At 51.5% G+C, this 18,799-nt stretch overlaps 2 protein-coding genes across 7 annotated transcripts in view; both read right to left on the bottom strand.

Annotated features, from left to right (window-relative positions):
• Nucleotides 1-4,220, bottom strand: ALDOA (aldolase, fructose-bisphosphate A). Of its 2 annotated transcripts, none has more exons than XM_015236863.3 (9): nucleotides 4,041-4,220; nucleotides 2,611-2,737; nucleotides 2,314-2,525; nucleotides 1,794-1,848; nucleotides 1,504-1,664; nucleotides 1,061-1,144; nucleotides 761-935; nucleotides 399-598; nucleotides 1-302 (listed from the first exon to the last, which is right to left on the bottom strand). In XM_015236863.3, the coding sequence occupies exons 2-9, from the start codon at nucleotides 2,720-2,722 to the stop codon at nucleotides 207-209; spliced, it is 1,095 nt and encodes a 364-aa protein (XP_015092349.1). In that variant the 5' UTR covers nucleotides 2,723-2,737; nucleotides 4,041-4,220; the 3' UTR covers nucleotides 1-206. The 2 variants fall into 2 exon arrangements, with proteins under 2 accessions (XP_015092349.1, XP_072798987.1); XM_072942886.1 differs by lacking the exon at nucleotides 4,041-4,220 and adding an exon at nucleotides 2,935-3,075.
• LOC116284217 (uncharacterized) overlaps nucleotides 3,073-18,799 on the bottom strand; it is a 17,255-nt gene continuing 1,528 nt past the window's right edge. Inside the window, exons 2-11 of one of the 5 annotated variants that reach the window (XM_072942891.1) lie at nucleotides 16,343-16,394; nucleotides 14,015-14,134; nucleotides 12,627-13,794; nucleotides 11,913-12,222; nucleotides 11,625-11,660; nucleotides 10,677-10,820; nucleotides 10,288-10,440; nucleotides 5,866-6,255; nucleotides 5,482-5,566; nucleotides 3,073-3,084 (exon numbers count right to left, since the gene is read on the bottom strand). In XM_072942891.1, coding sequence (XP_072798992.1) covers nucleotides 6,142-6,255; nucleotides 10,288-10,440; nucleotides 10,677-10,820; nucleotides 11,625-11,630 — 417 coding nt within the window. In that variant the 5' untranslated portion in view covers nucleotides 11,631-11,660; nucleotides 11,913-12,222; nucleotides 12,627-13,794; nucleotides 14,015-14,134; nucleotides 16,343-16,394 and the 3' untranslated portion in view covers nucleotides 3,073-3,084; nucleotides 5,482-5,566; nucleotides 5,866-6,141. Of the gene's footprint in view, nucleotides 3,085-5,481; nucleotides 5,567-5,865; nucleotides 6,256-10,287; nucleotides 10,441-10,676; nucleotides 10,821-11,624; nucleotides 11,661-11,912; nucleotides 12,223-12,626; nucleotides 14,135-16,342; nucleotides 16,395-18,799 lie in introns of all 5 variants that reach the window. The other 4 variants (XM_031687452.2, XM_072942894.1, XM_072942893.1 and 1 more) reach the window with 4 other exon arrangements.

Genomic DNA, 18,799 nt, shown 5'->3' on the forward strand with positions numbered 1-18,799 from the left:
TCCCCCTTAAATAGTTGTTTATTGGCAATACGCTGGAAAGGGTGATGGAGTTAGCGTACACAGACAACATCATGCACCAATGTCACCAGGGAGGCAAGAGTGACAGGAAAGAGCAGTCTGGAGCCCTGGGTGAGGCCTCCTCTCTTCAAGAGTGAGTGTGGGAGGGGCCGCAGCCTGGAGTGTTGAGGGGGCAGCCTTGGCTCGGCTTAGTAGGCATGGTTAGAGATGAAGAGGGACTCGCTGGCTGCAGCCCCTGCCTTACCACTCGGGGTGTACTTTCCTTGGCAGGCGAGGCTGTTGGCCTAAGAGGGGAGAAGAGCCAGAGTGAGAAGGTCCCTTCTCAGAATCCCATCCACCCCGACCCCCAGCGCCCTGCTGGCCTCCTGCCCCATCCTTACCAGGGCCCGCTTGACATATTCTTCCTGAGCAGGCTTCAGGTTCTCCTTCTTTCCCCCCCAGGTCTTCAGGGCAGAGGCCTGCAGGGCTCGGCCATAGGAGAAGGTCAGAGCCCACGGCTTCAGCAGGGGGCACTTGTTGATGGCGTTGAGGTTGATGGATGCTTCCTCCTCACTCTGGCCTCCAGATAAGAAGGTGATCCCTGTAGAACAACGGGTGAAATGGGGGAAGGGGCTGTAGTCAGAGACCCAGAGAATTGGTAGGACACCCTAGAAGCTGGCCTGGAAATCAGACCAAATGGACACAAGGATTATGAGTACAGTTATCTACCTCCCAGAGGTCAAGATGAGGGTGGGGGTCTCACCAGGGACAGCGGGCGGCACTGTGCGGCGCAGTGCCGTGACAGTTGCCATGGCAATCTCCTCATGAGAATATTTGTGGGTGCAGGCGTGGCCTGGGGTTACCATATTGGGCTTCAGCAAGGTGCCTTCCAGGTAGATGTGGTGGTCACTCAGAGCCTTGTAGACAGCAGCCAGCACCTAGAGCAGGGCAGGACCAAAGTGCGGTGGTATATAGTAGGGAGACAGGGGTCAGCCCCAAAGCCCTCGGCCCAGCTCCCCAGCCTACCACACTGCCACACTGCCCAGGCAGGCAGGCAACCTACCTTCTCAGTTACATACTGACAGCGTTTCAAGTCATGGTCCCCATCAGGGAGGATCTCGGGCTCCACGATGGGCACAATGCCATTCTGTGGGGTGAGGGACAGGGTAGTCTTAAGGCCTCCTAACCCAGAGCCCCACCTACAGCTCTCTACAGCCATTGGCTAAGACCTTATCTCCATAACGATAGAGACTCCTGGTTTCACACAGCCCTCAGCAGATTGTAGGAGATTAGGCATCTCTGCAGATCCACCCACACAATCCCTATTTAGCCCTTCTGCTCATAGAGCCCTCAAGTGTCCTTCACTGGCCCAAGCCTGATGCTTGGTGTGGATCCAGAGCAGTTGCCTTGGGGGAGGTGGGTATCCTGGCAGATGGGTGGCAGGCTAGATGGCACTCTGGGATGGAATGAGGTAGGAGGTGGTCCGTTGGGGACCCGCAGGCCCACCTGCTGGCAGATGCTGGCATAACGGGCCAGGACATTGGCGTTTTCCATGATGGCGAGGGAGGAGGGGGTGTGCTCCCCGATCTTCAGCACACAGCGCCACTTGGCAAAGTCAGCTCCGTCCTTCTTGTACTGGGCACAGCGCTCAGACAGCCCATCCAGCCCTAGAGAGGGGATGGAGGGGTCAAAGCATGGCAGAGGAGGGGGCAGGTGGTTCCCACCACCCACGGCACCCAAAAGGTTACCAATCTGGGTAGGCTGGTTGGTAGGGTTGGGAGCTATAAGGTTCTCACCTTGGGTGGTCGTCTCGCCGTTTGTTCCTGCCAGGGGTACCACACCCTTGTCTACCTGTTGGGGTGGGGAGTGACAACAAAGTACAAGGAAGTGATCTCTAGTACCCTTTTCCCTTCTACAGTTCTGCTCAACTTTATTTCCTCTCTTAAATATCTTTCCTGGTTTGCAAATGTTTTACTGAGTCATAGTATCCGATCCTATAAGGCTGGATACACAGAGAGCTTGGGCTCCTACCACTTACTAACTCTGTGGGCAAAACACGTCACAGCCTTGAGCTTCTGGTTTTTCATTTGTATAGGGAGGATTCACACCTGGCTCTTATGAGCACAGGATTAAAAGAACTATGCCAGTACCCATAAGTTTCTAACTTTTCTTACACACAATTTGTTGGTGATCTGGGGAAGACTCCACCCAAGTCCCCAGACTCCCAACCCAAAGTTCATCCTCCAGCCTGGTACGCTGGATTTCTTTCCCCCAGCTCCATCTCACATCTTACATCCTGAGGTCCAGCCCCCTCACCTTGATGCCCACAACACCACCTTTGGCTTTGATAACTTGGGGGAAGGGACGCCCATCATCTGCCTTCTGGTAGAGTGTCTCATGGAAGAGGATGACGCCACCAATGCAGGGGTTCACGCGGTCGTCGGCTGTCAGCAGCAGCTGGCGGTAGAAGCGCCGGTTCTCCTCGGTGTTCTCAGTGCCAATGGACTGCAGTCGCTTGGCAATACTCCCTGAAGGGAAGCATCACATGGGGATGACGGGATCAGCCTATCACCCCTAACTCTGGGCCCTCCTCCCACTGTGTTCTGCCCGCACCGGTGGACTCATCTGCAGCCAGGATGCCCTTGCCCGGAGCCACGATGCGGTGAGCAATGTCAGAGAGCTCCTTTTTCTGCTCCGGGGTCAGTGCTGGGTATTGGTGGGGCATGGTGCCTGTCGGTTCCTGGGCAGAGGAGACAGATGGGGGAGGACTAGTCAGCAGGGTCTTCCCGTGGTCTCCCAACAAGTAGGGCCCCTTGCCTGGAGGTCAGGGCCAAGGTTCCCTACCTCTCTGCCCCACACCTGGCAGGTCTTGGGGCACTTCCTGCCCCCAGCTCTCCCCTACACCCAACTTCCCTATACTAGGCCTGCCTCCTGTACCTTTCCTAACTCTGTTGCTGGGTGTTGCCCAGCTGAGGGTGGGGCTGTATACTGGCATCTGGGGTAAAGGAATAGGCCAAAGCCATGGACAGGCAGGTCATGTGGAAGCTGGACCCTTCTGGCTTGCGCTCTGCCATGGGGTCACCTTGCCTGGAAGCAAAATCAAACCAGAGTAGTTTAGAATTAGAGATTGGGTAAGGCAGAGGGCCCAACCCCCTCACCCAAAAGAAGCCAGAAAAGGGAAGAAGTCTGTGCTTCAAGCCACACAGCAAACAAACCAGGGGCCAGATCAGAGATTACAACCCAGATCTTCTGACTGCCACAGGAGTGTTCCTTCCAATCCACCCAAGACCCCACGGCTGGCCCAGGCTCCATGACCTCAAGGACACCCCAAGGTCAGACTCCCCCCCTGGGGTGGGGGGAGGGTGCTAGGAAAAGGGTGTTAGGAAAAAGGTAGGAGGGTAATCAGAAGCCCAGCAGAGGAAGCCTAGCCCGAGGTGGAGGACAGGGGTGAGTTTTGCCGTTCTCACTGCTCAGACAGGGTTAAGTGTGGCGGAGAGACAAGCACCCCACCCCTTCCCCTGAAAAATGCTCTGGTCTGCTCCACAGCTGCAGCTGTTCCGGGCTCAGAATCAAGGTCACCCGATAAGAAAAAATAGGCGAAGTGTTAATGGGGCATCAGGCGCTGCCAAGGGGTTTCCCTTACTCGCCAGGGCCACCCGTCTCCCAGGACAGGGGCCAACCAACCCGTTTTTGGGAACCCTGAGAGAGTATATGAGCTGCCTCTTAGGATCCCTGTAGAGGCAAAGGGCCATAACAAGGGTCCCAACAAGAAAAGGGGAGGGGGAATGGCCGTTCATCTTCTTCTGCTTCCTCCCGGCAGTGACTCAGCGCGGAGCGGCCGCTGCATTGCGTAGCAAACCAAGGGAGCTCAAGCTGAAAGAGTTGGGTAGTCTAGTCTGGGAGCATACGCGTGGGTGGTGGTGGAAGTGAGAGATGCTGGGGCCGAGTGGGGGGCTCGGCGCCGACGCCCGCCCCGCCACTGCCCCTAGGACCCTGCTCCATGACCCTCTCCCTGACCTTCGCACGTGGCGAGGGGCGCTCACCTTGCACAAGAGAGGGGTGGGTTGGCGGGGTGTAGCGGTGGAGGACCGCGGGTCGGCGACTGGACTGAGGGAGCGAACGCGGCAGTCGTCACCAGGACTCTGGTTCTGCGGCGCGTTCCAAGCGGAACGCAGCCTATTCAGCTTCCGAGAGGGGGGCGCAGGGGGGCGGGCGTAGGTGGTGCCCCGCCTTATAAAGTCACCGCTCCACCTTCGGCAGGGTTTTTCCCTTCGCAGGGGGCGGGAGGCTCCCCGGCGTCCAATAGCAGGCGAGGAACTAGGGGAGAGGCCGTCCCCCGAAAGGCGAAGCCCGGAGGCGGCGCTTGGGCTGGGACAGATCCCCGAGAACACGATCCCTCCCCACCGTCGCCCTCGGACGTGACTCGGGCCACATCCCGCGGGTCGTCTGGGCCCTCCCCTCCCTCTCTCCTCTTCTCCCCGACCCCCCCAACCCCGCCCCGGCCTGGCATACTCTGGGGCTCTGTGACTCAGCCGATTTTTGGCGCCGGAAGAGATGGGGATGGGGGTGGGTTGAGTGAGGGAAAAGCGGGTGGCGAAGCCCGAAAAGACAGAGGCTCAGCTTCCCTCCGCAGGCGCAGCGGTCCTGGGCAGCCCCAGCTTCCGGCCGCGCTGAGGCAGCGTGTCACATTGTAACCGAATCCAGAGGCCAGGCGACTGCGGGCCGCGACTGAAGAGAGGCGGAGGAAAGGGCGGCGAGGGCACTAACGGAGAGCGCGAGAAGGCGGCCGGGGCTGGCAGGGGGCGGAGGCGAGGCGGCAGCGGTTCCGGATGTACTGCCGGGCCGGTACCCCCACCGCATCTGCGCCGCATCCTGGCGGGTCGGACTCGCGGGACGGGGAGGATTAGCCTCGCCCGCGCGTGCGCACGCGCCCGCTCCCCCGGGCCGCCAGCAAAAGCCAGACCCAGAGAAAACTGGCTGGCCACCCCTCCGACCAACCAAACCTGGGGATGCGCGGCCAGAGTCCTTGCGAAACGACTCCCTGGGCCTGACTTCCCTCTCCAAAATAAAACCCGTCCCTGATCTGTAAGCCTCCCAGATACTTTCCGAGCCCCTCATCCTACCGGCCAGGTCCCTCTTCCTAGTCATGACGCCTTTAGCCCACCCCAACCCGGGCTCTATCCCGCTGGTGCCCACCTGCGAGGAGGCTGAAGGAGCGGACAGAGCCTGGTCAGCAGCGAGTGAGCCAGACCACACCCGGGCTGGTTATAAGGCAGCTCCGGCCCTCCCTCCAACAAGTGTCCCTGACCTTCTCCTGTGACCCCTGCCCTTTCCTCACCACAGATTCCCTGGCAGGGACCTATATTTAGGGAAACCTGAAGCCCCTGACATTCACACCAGCGTGGGGCCTAAAGTGAAGGAAGAGGGAGGAAGCTGTGGGCCTGCCTACTTTGGGGTGAGGAGGAGGGCCCCCTCCCCACTCACCTGCTCCTCAGAGACGGTTTTCCTTGGAAATCCAGACTGAGGCCCGCAAAAGTTTGTCAAGGGAAATAAATCTTTGGACAGGGGTCTGTGAGGAGGGAAAGAGGGGTAGGGGGACTCAGATCTGTGGCCCTCCCTGCCTCCTTTTCTGATCTCCCTTGCTCCTGACTCTGGGCCAGGACCTTGGCTGTTGTGATCCTCTGAAGCCTGCTTCTTTAGAGGGAGAGCAGATGCAGGCACTACACTCGCACCTCAAAATAACCCAGTCCATGGACAGGGTGTGGCTGGGGTACCCAACATCCTGATTCTCAAGGCCCAAGTTTCTCCCATAATGCTGCCTGTAGGGAGCAGTGTCCCCCACCCTCACCTTCAAACACAATCATTTACTTGGGGAGGAGGAGAGGAGGGCAGGGGCACCTGCCGAAGCACTAGCCCCTCTGTCTTCTGGCCTTCCAAAGGGGCTGCCGTCCAGCGAGCCAAGGGCTCTCTGAGTCTCGCTCTGCTGGGAGCCAGGCTCTCCGCTGCTGGTTCCCAGGCTGCTGAGCTGGGCAGGCCATTTGTGGTTCCAGTGGCCTGGAGAAAGGTGTCCTGAGGCCCCTCAGGGAACAGGGCATGTGGGCCCCGGGGGGTGGCCGCTCCCCAAGGGGCAGGGACACTGGGTCATCATCGGAGCTTGATCTCAAAGCAGAGACAGTTGAGGCTCTGGCAGTCAGGAAGTTGGCACGCACAGGCACAGTCACAGAGTGGGCAGCAGCGAGGGCAGCGAGGGGCCCAATCCTGGAGGAAAGGAGAATGGGGTGAGGGAGGTGGGCACAAGGAAGGGGACCAGAGCCTGCAGCTGTTTCCTTCTCAAGGGAGAAGAGAACAGAGAGGCCTGGAAAGTCCCATTTGCCCAGTGGATCATAGGGTACCATCCATCATTCTTGGGAACAAATCAATTCCCTAAGCTGTTGAGAAATCAGCAAGGAGGCAATGTTCCTAACAGCTGGGTTCAGGAGGTAGAAGAAATCATTCAGGGGAGGTGTCTTCCTTTCTTCTCATTTTATAGATGAGACTGAGGACCAGAGATCAGCTGACCCTTAGGTCCCAATGTTCAGCTCAAAGATGGTTCTACTACATATATCCTTGTGGCCTCATGCAGTTGAAAGTCAGTAGACCAGGAAAGCACAGACACTCTCTCTGTCCATGATGAAAATAACGTCGGTTTTGTGGATTTCTTCCTTGGCCTGAGGCCAAACTGCTGGATCTCATTTGTCCTTCATTTCTGAGCACCTACTCTGTGCAAGGCACAGACTGCATTCATGAATGATTTTTAAAACTCTAGTTTTCTTTGAAAATTGTAATTTGGCATATTTAATTTGTTAAATGTTTAAAAGGAGTTACATCTCTTGTTTATCAGAACCTGGAGTAGGGGGCCTGTTTACAAAAGAGGGAATGGAGTTTCAGAGAGGGGAGTGAGTGCCCAAAGAACTACAACTAGGGAATAGTGCTGGGATGGGCCTGGGCCTGCCTGCTTCCAGTCCTGAGATTCCCCCATGACCCCACTGCTTCCCAGGGCCATGGGTATCAGCTTCTTTCTGGGTCTGCTAGGGCAGGGACAGTTCATCTCCTGTCTCCACTGAGCTGCCAGGGGGCTTGGGCTCAGCAGATATCAGATAAAAGAAGACTGTTGAATGAATGAATGAATCAAAGCATATCATTTTTCTCCTCTTTAGGCAAAGAAGAAAGAAGAGAGTATCTCAGCTCCCAGGAGAAACAGGAGGTCTGTCTCTCAGGGAAAAGGAACAGCATGTCCTTAGAGACAGGGAGAACCGGTCCACTCCAACCCACTCCTCTTCTGCCCTGGGACAGGGATGATCTGTAACTGCTTCAGGCATGGACTGGAGTCAGGCCAAGTGGCTGGAGTGGGACACACCCAGTATGTGTGACAGAAGATTGGCTCCTTGAGGCCTGGGGCAGAGCTAGTGACAGTCACAGTTGCACAGCTCAATCAGACACCGGGCCAAGCCAGGAATAGGGGAATGACCTTTAAGAACAGCTGATGTTTCGGGGTGTGGTGTCAGATGACCAGTGAGATCAGCTTCACTAGGGGCTCCAGTGAGGGGAGAGGATCCACTACTGCCAAAAGAACTGTGTCTCAAGGACGCACGAGAAGTAGCATGGTGGAAGGAGGCAATGGGGTGGTTTCCTTGTGTTTGATGGGGGTGTGGGCTGGGGTGTCTCTGGAGAGTCCCAGGCTGGGGCTGAAGTCAGCACTGTGGGTATTTGGAGGACCACACTGTTATCCTGTGTGCAGAACTGAGTGCTGAGAGAGGCTCCACTGCCCTCACTTCACAGAAGCGGGTATTAAAAGCATTTCTTGGCTCTGTCTGCTGGAAAGGTTTGGAGCTAGTCATTAATAACTCGCTAATGGATATCTCCAGTGGCTTCTGGAAGGAATCTGCTTTTTAAGTACATTTAACAAGGGCTCCACGTGACTGTTAACCCTGGTGTTTCTCTAGGCTGTGCAGTTTTTCACTCCCATTTCTTTCACTTTGAGGTTGTGAAGACCAGTCTTTACTGTTTGGCACTCAGGCCTGGGTTTCAGTCTAATTCAGGCCCAGGTTTGGCTAGTTCATGTTTTGATCCTCAGTTTCCTCATCTCTGAAACAAATATAACACCCACTTTACAAGGTTATTGTGGGGAATGAATGGAAAGAACGAAGCACAAGCCTGGTACGTAGTGAGCTCTTGCCATAGCTCTCTTTCCCTGCAGCAGTAGGTCTTAACCCTGGTGTGCATCAGAATCGTGTAAGAACTTGTTAAAAATTCACAAAATCCAATCCCATTCCCGATCTACAGGGCATGGGGCCTGGATGCCTGGCTTTTCAGTTGTAGCCTCATACCTGATTCTGATCACACACAGGGCTGAAAACCAACTGTTGCACTAAATCACATCATTTCTCACACACAATTGTCATTGCCTCCTGTTTCTCTTTGTCCTTCACTGGAACGTGAGCCCCGTGAGGGCTGGGGCCATGTCTACCTTGCTTCCGCTGCACCCCCAGGGCCCAGCACAGTGCCACCACAGTGACTCTATAAATCTTTGGTAAGTGAATAAATAAGTGAATGAATGGATGAATTAGATCCTCGCAACACACTGTGAAAGAAGTAGAGCAGGCAGGTTTCTCCCCCAGAGAGAAAGAGAAACCTGGATTTGTGTCCTGACCCAGGCTTTAGGCAGGTCACACTGTCCACCACAGTTTCTCCAGCTACAAAGGAGGCAAGAGCTTTGGAATATTTGTGGTTGTTTTGTGGTTGTTATTGTTACTAGAAGGAAACTGAAGAACACAGAGGCCTCACTGTGCTTTGTGGAAAGACAGCTCAAGGACAGAATGACCCTGCCCACCATTCAGCATTCTAGAATCCTTCCTGGCTCTGGCAGAAGCCGGGTAGGACCAGGCCCTGAGGTCTCTGGGTCTGGACATCCCAGCAAACTGGAGGAGGTGGGAGGAGCCAGTCCCTCCTGATAGTGCACCTGACTCTCAAGGGGAAAAAAAGGCCTCTGACAATTTCCTCTCCATGGACAGAAAATGAAGGGAGTGGCGTCCCCAGGACATGGGGCCAGAAATTATTTTGTAATTGAGCATTTCTAAGGTCGTCTTCTTTTTCCCCTCTGTCCCCTTACCCTCAGCCCTGGGTCCCATCTCCCGGCTTCCCCTGAGAAACCAGAAGCAGATTATCTGAAAGAGGAGAGCTCCTTGCCCCATAATTTATTTTGAAACTCAAAACATCTTGCAGGGATTTGCAACCGCAGTCGGCCTGAATTATGAGTCTGCTTGGTCTTTTCCCCTCACTCTTCCCTCCCCAGGGAAGGTCCCCACTTCAAGGGCAGGTGCTTTGCTGTCTAAATCTCTGAGCCCAAAATAATCACAGCCTAGGAGGGTGGTCAATTACATTTAACATCTTTAAAGCCACAAATGCAAAAATGGCCTGTCCTCTGCAAGCCAGGCTTCTCCCTGAGGGTTCTGTTTCAACACACCATGGAGCAATTTGCTAAGCAAGACTCTACTGTGGAATGCAGGAGAAGTGACTAAACTTTCCCGAGCTAATTTATTCCCTTGCAAAAGGAGGATTAAAAACATGGATAGGTAGCCAAGGTGTGATGGCAAGTTAAAAAGGGGCAAGTAGCAGTTGTAATGAAATAGTATATGTGGTATATATGGTATGAATACATTTTTATCAATAATAGAATACAACTGATATTACAGTGATAGCAATAGTACAGTATGTATGTTTATATATGAGGGGCATACACAAAACACAGCAACCTTGGTTAGAGCTGGTTTGTAAAGTGACTTGTACTTTCTATGTATTTCTACACACATACTTTGCAATCAATGCTCTTTGAAATCTGGAAGAAAAATGTATAGGCTTTTAAAAATACTCAGGGGCTGCTAACAAAGTAGCCCAGTATCTAGAACATTGTATTCACTCAGCCAACAGAAGGAGCTCTGTAAGGGGCTCTGTTTATTCTTTTAACTACCACTTTCAGAAGTGCTTATGTGCCCGACAGGTTACACACATTACCTTTCTCAAGCTGCCACACTATTTTCTTTTCTCCAAGTAGCTTTCATTACCAGAAAGTATTGGATATGTTGTTTATGTTGGTTATGTTGTTTTTGGCTGTCTTCAATGGACCCAGTACCTGGAACTGTGCCCTGCCTAGAATAGGTGCTCAGTAATAAATGTTGTTGAACCCAAAAAAATGAATGCACAGATAGTACCAAGATCAGGGCTCAGGGGCCAGTGGCCAGGATGAGAACTCACAGCTTCGGAGGGCTGGGGGCAGCAGGCATCCAGGTAGTGGGCTGGGCTGGGCAGAGGGAAGTCGCAGGCTTCTGCACAGGTCCAGCAACAGTCTTGGGGCCTGGAGGCGCCTTGCTTCCTGCAGGGGGAACTGCAGTCTGTGCAGCCCTGGGCCTAGGAGATCGCAAGGCTCAGGATCTAGACCAGGCGGCAGGTAGGGACAGCCAAGGCTTGGCTTTTGGGAGAGGGGCAGGAGAAGGTTCAGCTGGGGACAGGAGGGAGGGAAAGGGATAGATGGGGGGGACTAAATGGCAAAGGTGTCTCAGGGTACTGGCCTGCAGATGAGGGGACAAATTGACCAGGTTCTTCTTCCCCAGGGCCCACCCTGCAGTCCCCACCAGGCCCCTCACCAGCAGGCAATGCCTAGTCAGCAGCACTAGGCCCAGCAGCAACAGATAGATGCCCACAGCGATGATGACGATGGCGGGGATGGGGAGCAGCAGGGAGGGACTGCTGACGGGAGCCGGGGTTGGATTCCACGGGCTAGAGGAGGCCTGGACAGCACAGGAGGAAGGGGTGACAAGGTGGTGGAGAGGGGCTGCAGGAACACAGAAATACCAGGAGGAACACTGGAGGTGACTGGGAAAAGGGGAGGAACAGCCAGCAGGTGGTGGGGAGAGAGTCAACAGGACTACACTGTCTTGTCCCCAAACCTTTTTTTTCCCTTTTCATCCTGATCTTAGCACCATCAAGGACCTGTTAGTTGTTCAAGACTTTTCCAAGACTTACTGATCTTCCTTTTGGAATGCCTCTCCAAACAGATCTATTGTCTCTGATTCCACTGCACTACTTTACCATCCCTCAGCCTGCAGTTGTGCTCCTTTCCACACCAGCTGTCCTTGTGTAGCCCTCCCTCCCTTGCAATCCATCAATGGCTCCCACTGACTCAGCCCAAACTTCTTATCAAAGTGACAAAGTCCTCAATCTAGCCCTGCCTTCCTCTCCCTCCCTTTCCCTCTACACTCCAGCCATACTGAAGTCCTAGCAGTTCCCCAAATGCCCTATCCTCTCTCTCATGCCCACATATCTGCCCATGCCTGTCCCCTGTCGGGATGCCTTTTCTCAACTACTTGGCCAACTCCTCATCATTGTAGGAACAGTGAAATGTGCCCTCCCGTGGGAAGGCCACTGCCCTTGCATTCTATTTCTCACAACTCTTGTCCTGAGCTGGAAGGGTCTAAGTTGTGTAAAGAGTCCCCTCTCCAGTCCGGGCTCGGGCTTGAAGGCAGTCAAAGCCAGGATGAGCTGAGGGCGCTGAGGGGGTCGCTCCAGAGAAGGGTAAGGGGCCTAGGACTCACGTCCATGGGGCGGGACAGCGCCGGTCAGTTCAGGAGCTACAGAGGAGAGAAAGTCCTGGGTCTCAGAGACTGAGAGGGGCCATTAGGGTGGGGTGCCCATTCTCCTCCTCCCATTTCCCGTTTGGGGAAACTGAGGCCCAAAGATGGTCCCTGGTCCGGACAGTGGAGATCGGGGTGGGGTTCGGGGATTCCGGGCAGCGCCTCCTTCGAAGGTCCCAGCCCTACCCAAGCCACAACCCTCCGTTGTCCCCAAACCCCAGGCTCCCTCCATAGGACTATTCCCATCACCTGCACCCACGGGGCCACGGGCAGTTCACGGATTCTGCTCGGCGCTTGGGCCAATCCGCCGCGGCTGCACCTCACAGAAACCTCCCGCTAGTTCGTTGTTGCCATGGGGATCAGAGCGCCGCTCCTACGGCGGCCGCCGAGACCCAAAACTGCTTCTGCCCGCCTCGCTTCTCCTTCCCGAGCCTCTGCGACCATCAGCTCTTCTTAGTCGCGGTCCTCTGGGCTTTCCCGTAGTTACCGAGTAGAAATGGCGCATTCCTGTCGTTACCCGCCTCGGTCGGATCCTCATCATCTGCTGGGTCCTGCGGGGCTACAAGGGGAAGACTGAACCCCCAGGCTACACCAACCACCAAATGGCTGTGTGACTTGGGCCAAGTCACTGTGACCCACTGACTCCGTTTTCTCCTTTGTAAACAGGGAAACTCCTGCCTTCCAGGGATATTGAAAAATTTAGAGCTACTTGTTAATCACATAGAATTATCCTCAATATTTTTTCAAGCTGTCCCCATTCATTTTTATTGACAGTGCCCAAATTTAAGTTTCATCATCTGATCTCTTCAACATTCACATCACTGTCGGAGTGATTCCCTCCCACCCACATCAGATCTTGGTCCTTTTCTATTTTAAAAGCCCGAAGGCTCCCCATTCCAGGATACAGTTCAAATGCTTTAGCCCACTGTCCACACCATCCACCCTGGGCCCCACTTAACTTACATTTGTTCATTCACAATGTATCCCACAGGATGCCAAGCACCGCTCTAGGCTTTGGGAACTCTGGTGGAGAATAAGGCAGACAATTTCCTGCCCTCAAGTTGCTTATATTCCACTGGGGGAAGAGGATCAGGTAACATGTAAACAAATAAGATTGTTTTGTGCCCCATCAGTTCTTTCAAGTTTCCACTATAGGATCTGTTCAAGGTTTCTGAACCAGTGCATAGGGTTTCACAGCTCGACTCCTTTGCAGACGCTGTTCCCTCTGCCTAGAACACCCTTCCTGTCTCCCCTCCTCCTTCCTCATCCTTTGAGCCACCGCTCAGTTTTGCCTCAGGGAGGTCTTCCTGGCTGCCTCAGGCAGAGGTGGCTGCATTGAACACCATGTACATACCTTCTAGCACTTATCACAAGGTATTTAAATTCCCCATGTCAGTGCCTGGCTCCCCAATTAGACTGCAAGTGCCTCCGTCTGATTCATCATCATATCCCAAGCCTCAGCAGTTGGCTTGGCCTTGGGGGGCCTCCAATGAGTACTTACTAATACTGTGAATGAACAGAATCCAACCAATGAAGTACTGTTATTCAGATGCCCTAGTTCCCTTGGCTCTTAAGGCCTACAACTTCCCACTTTCATTCCTGACCTTTTTGGTTCTACATACGTACACATGCTCACATACACACTCTCACATAAGCACACCTCTCCACAGAGGCCTCAGACTTCACCCATGATTACTGCATCCTGACATGCTTCCCTGAAAGTAGCACCACTGTATACCTACTTTTGTCTATGTTCTCCAACCTGAGGTACCCCATCACAGCTGCTGCCCTCAGGAATTCCTGCACCATGAGGCAGCCACAGAAATTGCCAGGGTCTGTGTCCCTAGTTCCCAAATATCCCCCCTCCATCTCAACCACACTGAGAGGGTCTCAGCCACCTCCTTTGCCACCCCCAGGCCTCTCAGAGGGGGCTTCAAGCCCAGAAAACAGGAATCTAGCTGTCCCCCATGTCACCTCTGTTGATTCTGTCTGGGTCAGACTGCCGGCTTAGGGCTGTCCCCTTGTCTGCTCCCATCTTCTCTGCAGAATCCTGAGGCCCAAGATGACACCAGTTCCCACCTCAGCCCTGGAAAGTCTTCAGGTGACAACACTCCCTCCCTCTCTTCAGCTCCTGCCAACAGAGACACGTCAGCCTTGGCAAGGCCTCTGGACATGTCCATGGCCTGCAGAGGCCAGACTCACTGCAGATGGTATTCTGTTCCTACCATGGGCTCCTACATTATGCAGGAGGGTGGACAGGGCACCAGGTCTGCTCATTGCAAGGCAAGCCAATAGAAGGGGGGATATATGCAACTCACTTTGCCAGGGTCCTGCTTCTACCCATATCACACCATTTGTTGGAGGCAGGGAAAAACTGACTTCACAAAAGCTGAATAGCCACAAGGTCTCCCTTTACGTAAAGTTCAAAGCTGGCGATGTCAGATATTATCAAGTGCGGTTTTGCACTGCCCCTGGGAAAGAAAGTAAAAGATCACATACTTACCATCATGGGGTGGGTGGGAGATCTGAGACGCAAAGAAAGCCCAGAAGATGAAAGATGCCTCTGCAGACCTGGGCCTGGGCGTGGGAAGAGAACCTGGCAGTTCTGATTTTGATCTAATACTTTCAGGCCCCTCCTATGGACATCAGATAATACTGCCTCCCAGAAATGAGGAAGAGTTCACAGTCTCCTCATTATAAGACTGAAAGGCCTATGCTTAGGTAATTACCTTGAAGGAATTAGAAGCTGAGCTGAGCTAGAGCAAGTATCAGTAGAGGCCTCTTTACAGATTTTATTTTATTTCATCCTAACAGTAGACCCCAGTGGCAGAAACCATCATTTCCACTTTACAGGTGGGAAAGAATTATGATCCAGTTGAAAAGGAATTTTAGAACCAGGCAAGATTTAGGTTTGAACTCTAGTTCTGCCACTGAGTGTCAGTGTGACCATGGGCAAGTTCATTGACCTCCCTGAGCCTCAGTCTTCTTCATCTGGAAAGTGGGGATTACATAAGAGATTGGCAAGGGCCTATTGTGATGATTAAAGAACATGTATGTAGAGCACCTGGCACAGAACAGGGATCATTAAAAATATAACAACAAGAAATATTAATAACTATCACAATATTTACAACGTGCCACATAGGAATATTCATTCGTCCCACAGCCCTATGTAGAGAGACTGCAGAGACTGCTCTTGTCCCCATTTTATAGATAAAAAGCCGAAGGCTCAGAGGAGTTAAATCACTTGCACAAGTTCTCCTGGCTAGTGAGTGACAGAACTAAGATTTGAGTCCAAGCAAAGGGACTTTGTGTGTATACAGCTGAAGCTCAGAGAGGTTCTGACACTTGCCCAAGATCACACAGCCAACCTATGGGAGAAAAACGGGGCTGGATGCTTAGTTTTCTCGTTCTAGCTCACCTGTTGTGCCCCTCAGCCTCTTTTGTTACAGATAAAGGGTGGACCGGGCTTGCTTAGAACAGGACCTAAGTTGGGACGGGTACAGTAAAAGTACTACATAATAAATGAGTTGTTGAGCTGGCCAGGGCACTCCCCAGAGCACTGGGAGGAGGAATTGGACCCTTCCCTGGGTATCATGTGGGAAGCAGGCCTCTTCTGGCTGTTTATTGTTTACTTATTCACAGCCTTCGATGATCTCACACTTGCACACCCCCGCAGGGCCGAGGCGGCGGAGGCACCCGGGTAAAGAAGATGCTCAAGACAGCATTTGGACTTGAGGAGGCTGAAATAGCAGGAAACGGTAAACTCCAGGCTCAGGGTGACTGTGTTCACTTGGGGGTGAGAGAGAGACTCACCTGGGGAGCCTGGCTGGAGAGGGAAAGCTGCAGCTGAAGTTGCCGTGGGAGCCTGGACGGGCCCTGGGGCAGCACCACCCCCGCGCTGCCCCTCTCCACGCGGGTGCTGCGGGCTGCCTTCCTGGGGCGTGTGTAGCGCCGGGGGGGGGGGGGGGGGGGGGCGGGGGCTGCACCCCCACCCAGAGATGGCTGGCGCTGGCTCCCTTCCTCCGCAGGTTGTTCAGACACTCCCAGAACGCCCAGACAAGGGACCCCGGTGTGTGGAATGCATCCCATCTTGGATTTATTTTAGATGGTACACCCATCAGCAAGACAGCGCGCGCACACACACACACACACACCCGAAAGCCATTCTCTTTCCAATTTCCTTTCAACACTTCTGATTATTCCAGGACAAAGTCTCATTTTGCTGCCAGAAGCCCTTTAACACCTCTCTATCCGTGCTTATCTTGTCTTTTCTCTAACAAAGAGAGAGAAGGCCTCCAGCTCAGAATTCCGAGCTTGTGATAATATCTAGGCAGAACTTTAGAACAAGTTTTTTCACTTTATTTTTTGTTACCTTCTATTTACAAGTAATACTGATTTTCTATTTTCTGTAGTGATAAAAAGTTTCCTTTTAAAGAACACTGTTGAAGGCGGGGAGGGTATAGCTCAAGTGGTAGAGCGCATGCTTAGCATGCAGGAGGACCTGGGTTCAATCCACAGTACCTCCTCTAAAGATAAATAAATAACCTAATTACTTCCCCCCACCCCCGCCAAAAAAATTTAAAACTAAATGAACTATAAAGTATATAATTAAAAGCAGGTACTCTGGAAATCAGACTACTAGGTTCAAATCCTAGCTGTGCCATGCCATTTCCTACCTGTACGACCTTGGGCAAGTCACACAACCTCTCTGTGCCTCAATTCCCTCATCTGGAAAGAGAAAATAATAATAATGGCATCCTCTTCTTAGGTTATTGTGAGGATTGCATGAATTAATGTATGCAAAGGGCATGGACTGGTACCTGACATCTAGTATATGCTGTATAAATGTTTGCTATTATTAGGTCAAATGGGCAAAAAACCCCTGAGGTTTAGAGAACACTTCTTGGGCCCAATCCCACCACTTTCCACATGAGGAAACAAAACTTTGGAGAAGAAATTAAGCAGCTGAGCTAGGATCTGGGCAGATCTCTGTATTTCCAATCCATTTACCAGCCATTTCAATCTTCACTAATTAATATAACCTCTCAGCCTCAGTTAATTCATCTGCAGAATGGGACTAATACTATTTCACTGGATGTTGGGATGCTGTGTGTAAAGGTGGCTCAAAAAATGAGTTGGTATGATGTCTCCAACGCATTTTCAACAGGGGTAATATCACCCCCACGAAGGCAGAAATTGGTTCTTTGGGGGCAAAAAAAGCAATCTTACTCTTTTAGGTATATATAGCACAGATACACAGTATATTTGTGTTATCAAAAGTTCATGAGGAGTGGTGATTAGGAAACAAAATGTCTGAAAAAGTCTCAGGGAGCAATATGGGAAAAGAAGTTGAGAAATACTGCTCTTAACCAAGATTTTTCCAACTTGGGTTGTTACTCATAAATGTGTTGTGAAATCAGCTTAATAGGTCATAACCAGCATTTTCGGAGGAAAAAAATGAAGAGGAAAAAGTGATATAGTACAGTGTGCACTGCACATAATAAGAATCAGTAAGTATTGTGAGAAAGTTCAGGTTCAGTTTGGCAAGGTCTCTTGTGGGTCATTGTAAAAAAAATGGTGCAAGTCATTGCTCTAAACGACTATTTTTCTTTTTCTCCCCTCATTATTTATCTCTCAGACAAGCCCGTGCATTCTTGCACTGTTTTACTCTGAATAGGAAGAACTTGATAAGGAAAGAAAGAAATGTGGAAGACAGTGTCCTGCATCCAATGAAACTAGGGTCTGACTCTTACCAGCTCACAGCCCAGGACTCTTCCCTTCCTTATTCCATTTTCCAGGGTAAGCCACAGCTACACAGGAAAAATCACTGGCCTTCAGCACCAGAGGAGAAAATCACTCCCACTTTGCTGCCTCCCCTCCTTCTTTCCTTCCTCTGCCTCCCTTTTCCTCCTCTCCTCACTGCTCCCAACTTGGAAGGCAGCAGTCATGATGATCTGAGTCTGAGTCCTAGCTCTGCCATTTACTGTGCAATCCCAGGGTGAGTCATCTAACTCCTCCAAGCCTCAGTTTTCCCAGCTATAAAATGGTGAGATGATTTGTAAGATTGTAGCGATGCTTAAGTTAGAGAATGTCTAGAAAGTGTATCAGTATCTTAGTGCTGCCAGTGCTCATAATAATACTGGCTAACAGGCCATGAACCCTGTGTGAAGTTGTTTATACATGTTAACTCTATTTAATCCTCAAAATGAGCTTACACAGGAGTAAGGAAGGTAACAAGGCAGAAGCTAAGTCCAGCTGCATGGTTTCAAACAGTTCAGTAGCTTTTCACATGTTTGGTTTTTAAACAATTTTTAAACTATGTATGATAATATAAGAAGCTCTTTTCACATGTTTAAGGGCCATCTATAATTCTTTGTGACCACATAGCCTCCCTTTTAAAACATCTTTCCTCATAACTGCACAGAATGACTTTAGCTTACATCATATTGGCCAGACCTCTAACTACCAGGGAGGCTGGGAAATACAGTTTTTTAAATAGGCATATTTCAGTCCCCAACAAAACAAGGAAGGCGGTAAGAATGGATATGGGTTAGGCCAGCAGAGGTCTCATCTTCAACAGTCTTATCTTGCTCTTGGTTTAACCTTTAATTTAATTTTCAAAGGCGTCTCCAGAAGGGGGAAATGGATTAGCTAAAGAAGTAAGAACTGTTAGCAGAGATAAGCTCTGAAAATGTGGCTGATGTGTCTAAATTATATTCAATGATCTTTTGTTTCTTTTTGTTTTCATCTTTCAGTTCCTTTAGGAAAGTAAGCTTATGAGTTTTCTGTATCTGATAACATTAAAGAGAATGGTATGTTCAGAAAATTATTGAAAAAATCCTGCCTCATTAACTTCCTGACTATGTAAATTTGGGCAAGGTTCCAAACCTCTCCATGCCTCTGTTTTCCCGTCTGTAAAATGGGTACAATAATAATTCCCACTCACAAAGTTGTTTTAAGGAAATGACGGTATTTTTAAGCACTCAGATCAGTGTCTGGCCTATAGTTAATGCTATATAATTAGCATTTAATGAGCTGGCATTATTACTATCTCAACTTCACAGATGAAGACTTGAGGCCCACAGAGACTGGCCCATCATCATTCAGGGAATGGAAGAGCCTAAATTTGTTTA

This window comes from Vicugna pacos, chromosome 18, assembly GCF_048564905.1.
Source record: "Vicugna pacos chromosome 18, VicPac4, whole genome shotgun sequence".
NCBI classification, from domain to species: Eukaryota; Metazoa; Chordata; class Mammalia; order Artiodactyla; family Camelidae; genus Vicugna; species Vicugna pacos.